The sequence below is a fragment of the Theropithecus gelada genome, unplaced genomic scaffold (assembly GCF_003255815.1).
Source record: "Theropithecus gelada isolate Dixy unplaced genomic scaffold, Tgel_1.0 HiC_scaffold_15898, whole genome shotgun sequence".
In the NCBI taxonomy this organism is placed as follows: domain Eukaryota; kingdom Metazoa; phylum Chordata; class Mammalia; order Primates; family Cercopithecidae; genus Theropithecus; species Theropithecus gelada.
The window spans coordinates 1-4,121 of NW_020257656.1; the positions used below are offsets into that span (position 1 = coordinate 1).

At 53.8% G+C, this 4,121-nt stretch overlaps 1 protein-coding gene across 1 annotated transcript; it reads right to left on the minus strand.

Moving 5' to 3' along the window:
- Positions 1–1,314: 1,314 nt before the first annotated feature.
- Positions 1,315–3,183, minus strand: LOC112617211 (U8 snoRNA-decapping enzyme). Its single transcript, XM_025373964.1, has 3 exons — positions 3,015–3,183; positions 2,642–2,911; positions 1,315–1,798 (listed from the first exon to the last, which is right to left on the minus strand). Exons 1-3 carry the CDS (start codon positions 3,150–3,152, stop codon positions 1,619–1,621), a joined length of 588 nt encoding a protein of 195 aa, XP_025229749.1. The 5' UTR covers positions 3,153–3,183; the 3' UTR covers positions 1,315–1,618.
- Positions 3,184–4,121: the final 938 nt, after the last annotated feature.

Genomic DNA, 4,121 nt, shown 5'->3' on the forward strand with positions numbered 1-4,121 from the left:
TGGAGGGAAGACAGGTGCATGCAGATCTCCATTTAACACACACACACCTGAGTGCCCAGCATCCTACTCTAAACTGACCATCTCAGAGCTCAGCCTTGCCCTGCCCTTCTGCTGTTTCCTTAATCAACCTGATTTCAACACCTAGGAAAACATCTACTTCATACCTTCTGAGAACGTGCTCCACCCACATCTAGCTGATAGTCTCACTTCATTTCACAAAGAAGAGATTCAAACTCCTTCATCATTTCCCCATTAATTTAGTCATCCTAATCTTCTACACTTGTCCTTTTCTGTTTTATTGAGCTCTGTGAGGCTGCAGGGCTGTGTCTCTTCCTACAAAGGTCCCATCCCTCCTCCTTTCTTATGAACTCTGCTCATTCAGGGGTCCTCCTCTTCATGCCCCTCCCACCTCTCTCATCACACCATCTTGACTGTTGCCATCAGCATTGGCATGCTCTACCTCCCATCTCAAACATGCCTTGACTCCACAGCACTCTAGTTATTAACCTGAGCCCCTTTAGGGCCAACCTCTCACATGCTCTATTCCCCCACTTTCCATTCACTCAACCAATCCAGCCTGCCTTCCACACCACCCTTCCTGAAATTGCTGCCATCATAGTCATCAAACACTTCATGTTACTGAACTCAATGGACAGTTCTGCCTCTGTTTTAGTGAAACCCTCACAAGCACTCCACATAGTCCACTTTCTGTCTTTAACGTGCCTGGTTCCCTCTGCCCAAACTCTTAGGATTGGGCTTCCTCAGGGACTTGTCCTGAGTCCTCTTCTTTTTGTCTTTCCATGGATTACCTCCTCCAGTCTATGTTTTTATACCACCTTTATGTACATGAAGTGAAGGCAGGGCAGCGTTAGACTGGGGTGGGTCAATTCCCTTCTGATAGTCTCAGAGTCTCAGGCATCCCAAAGATGAAAGCTCTGGAGGAGAGACACCAGTACTCACAGGTCTCATGTCCGTGCTCCGTCCAAGGAGACCTAGCCACTTCCTTACCCCTCCTGCTCAGTTTCAGAAGAAAAGGATTGGGGATTGGTTGGGCTGTTCTCCCACCTTTTAAGAGCCAACTGCCTTGGTCACCACTCAAGACAAGAGCAAGTCTATTTTCAGGAAGCACAGGGGGTCCTCTGCTTCTCTATCCTCCCTAACAAATAAGCTGGGCTAGACCCTGGAGGGCAGCCATGGAGGAGTGTGGGAAGGACTCACCCTTGCTTCAGAAGTTCCTTGCAATCAGGGACCAGGGTATGGTGACAAATGCCACTTCATGGTTACACTGGACATGACCAGGGGAAGGTGTCAGGCTGTGTGTTATTACAGATTGTATATTTGCATGCCTGGGGGTTACTAGGCTGTATGCATATAAACAGGGAGGAGGCAGGCTCTGAGAACCTGCCAGCGTGCCTGGGATGAGCTGTGAATTTTTGCCCCTGATGCCATGAGTTGGAGGTGCCTCTGCTCAAAACATATGGTACACACTTCTCCTTCTTTTAATCTGGTATCATGTGTCATCTCTCAGGTCCAATAAGAAAACATTCCCACGTCCTTCCCTCCCTCCCTAGTACCAAGGTCCTCATCTCAGTTTCCATGGGTCCATGGAGGGCTGCCTCTAGTGATGAGCTGGAATCTTAAGGCCTGAAATAGAGCCAGACTGCAGCAGTCCCAAGTCTTGGAGAGCTTCAAGTAACTGCTCCCGGGCAGAGCCAATAAAGGAATTCTCCAGGAAGGTAGGCAGGCCTCCCACACCATCCCGCAGGGTATACAGGGGCACTCGCACCAGGCCCAGCACCTGTAAAAGGAAGGAGACAGGAGACACTGGGGCCCCAGGTGGCTCATTCCCTTAACTCCATCCTCTCTCCAGCAGATATTTCTAGAGCAGAGGCCTCACCCCTTAATACTCCAGCAGAAACAGGCCCAAGGCTCACACCTCACTAAAGCCTAGTGGCTCAACCTTCTGCAGGAAAATGACCCAAAACATGTTATCTAGCTCTATCAATTAATCTTTCCCACATCTGCTTCTAAACCTCTAATGGCTCCTGTCTCGAAGATGTATTCATACCCTTTCACCAGTGGTTGTCAAAATGTGGTCCTCGGATTATCTGCATCAGTATTATTTGGGAACTTTTGAAAATGGCAAATTGTCAGGTTTCCTCTCCCCCCGCCCCGCCACCAATGCAGGAATGCTGAGAGAAATCGCTATTTTAACAAGACGCCCAGATGATTCTGCTACCTGCCAAATTTTCAGAACCACTTTCATACATAATCTATCTACTAGCCCTGCCTGAAATAGCAGGGCCACATCTCCTACACAAGAAAAGCAAACCCCAAGAATAAAACCTAGGTTGCCACACCTAGATAATGTGATCATCTATCACACTGTCAACAGGGAACAGCAGAGAGACATGGATGAGTGTGTTCTAGAAAGGATCTCTCCTGGTAAAGGGTGGGAAAGACCTTTACACAAAGCCCAGGTTGGCAGTACTAATTCAAAGTAGAGATGACCACTATCTCAACTCCACCAAGAAAACTGGGGAGAGGGCAAGGTCAGAGGGGCAGACTTTTCTCCAGGGATGCTTTCTTGGGGTAGAGAAGAGGAAACTGGGAAAGGGACAGAGTCCCAGGCTGGCCCCACCTCCAGCCCGTGGTCCTTGGCGCGTGTTGCGCCGGCCTCCACAGCCAACAGCTGCTCGAGCGTCAGACGCTTGGCATAGAAGTGGGCCACAACGCGTGGCCCTGACCCGGCGTGGGAGCTGCGGTAGTCAGTGCGCTCCACGCGGAAAGCGGCCGCCGCCTCGCCGAGCTCCTCGCGCAGCTCGCGGTTCAGCCCGTCCTCTAGGCTGCTGTCCTGCGTGTCCACGAATCCGCCGGGGAAGCCCAGGCGTCCATCGAAGCGCATCTGCATCTGCGAGAGGGGGAGGCAGGGATTGGCAGGGGAGCCCCAGAAGAGACCCCCAGAGAGGGTGCGGGGCTCAGGCAGAAAGTGGCCGGGCGCGCCCCCTTCTCACCAGTACGGCGTAGCGCAGCGGGATGCGGCCGAAGAGCATGCCAGGGTCCGGCGCGTAGAGGAGAGCATGGCACGCATGACGCCAACCCGACCCCAGCGCCAGGGCCTCGCCCAGCTCCAGCCTGCGGGCCCCGGCCATGGCCGGACACTGCTCCTCTGCTGTCCGGAAGACCCAAGTGGGCAGAGGGGCGGGTCTCACCTCGGACCAATCCGAGCCTGGGCGGTGCCGCAAGGCCCAATCCCTGCAGGAATAAGGGGAGGAACCTAGGCGCCTTAGGACCGGGCGCCGGGACTGGTGCGGGAGGCAGCTAATCAGGGCGGGACTTGCAGACCTGGTTGAAGTCCAGGGCCCAGGAACGCTAGGGAAACCGAAAGCAGCCTCTGGGTTGGGCCTGCGGTGGGGCGGGGCTGGGGGTGTGGCCGCGCCCTGAACCTGGAGCAAGGGCAGTACATAAAGATTCCTGGGAGCCGAAAGGGCAAGTCAGGAAAGTAGCTTTGGTTGGGTTTCGTGGTACACAAAGCACAAGGCCTGGGTTGGGTTCGGAGGAAATGAGGCTTGCGGCGGGGCAGGGCTGAAGGTATGGCAGCGCCCTGAACCTGGAGCAAGGCTGGTACATAAACGCCTACGTCACAATCTGGAGTCAGCTGAAGTGTCCCAGCAGGTGAGGAAGAGCTGGGGCGCTCAGTTGAGTGCTGGGAGCCAAAGAAGCAATAAGTACATTTGGTTGGGTGTGGTGGTACACAAAGCACAAGGCCTGGGTGGGCGTTAGGAGGAAATGAGGCAGGGTTGGCCTCAGACACCAAGGCCCATCCTAGGGAAATGGGGATGGAGAGGCGCCATGGTCTAACAACTATCTTGAGTGGTGAAACTGAGGGGACTTGGTGACTGAGTGAATGGGGAAGAGGGAGCGCTGGGCTAGTGGTGGTTCAGAGTTTCCTGATGTGGTGTCATTTTCTGAGAAGGGGAGAGTAGGAGAAGGGTGAGCAGTGGTAAGTGTAGTTCTAGTCAGGAATTGGGGGGGCCATAGGCAGTGGGCAGCTGATCGTGGGGGTCTGACGCACAGGAAATGGCACATGGAGAAGTCACAGGGCAGTGAGATTTTCAGGG

Excerpts from the sequence above, each read along its gene's own strand:
- LOC112617211 (XM_025373964.1), bottom strand. The coding sequence starts at position 3,152 with ATGGCCGGGGCCCGCAGGCTGGAGCTGGGCGAGGCCCTGGCGCTGGGG. Across the intron at positions 2,912-3,014 it reads CGCTGCGCTACGCCGTACTG|ATGCAGATGCGCTTCGATGG; the intron begins GTGAGAAGGGGG and ends CCCCTCTCGCAG. Across the intron at positions 1,799-2,641 it reads CCAAGGACCACGGGCTGGAG|GTGCTGGGCCTGGTGCGAGT; the intron begins GTGGGGCCAGCC and ends TTCCTTTTACAG.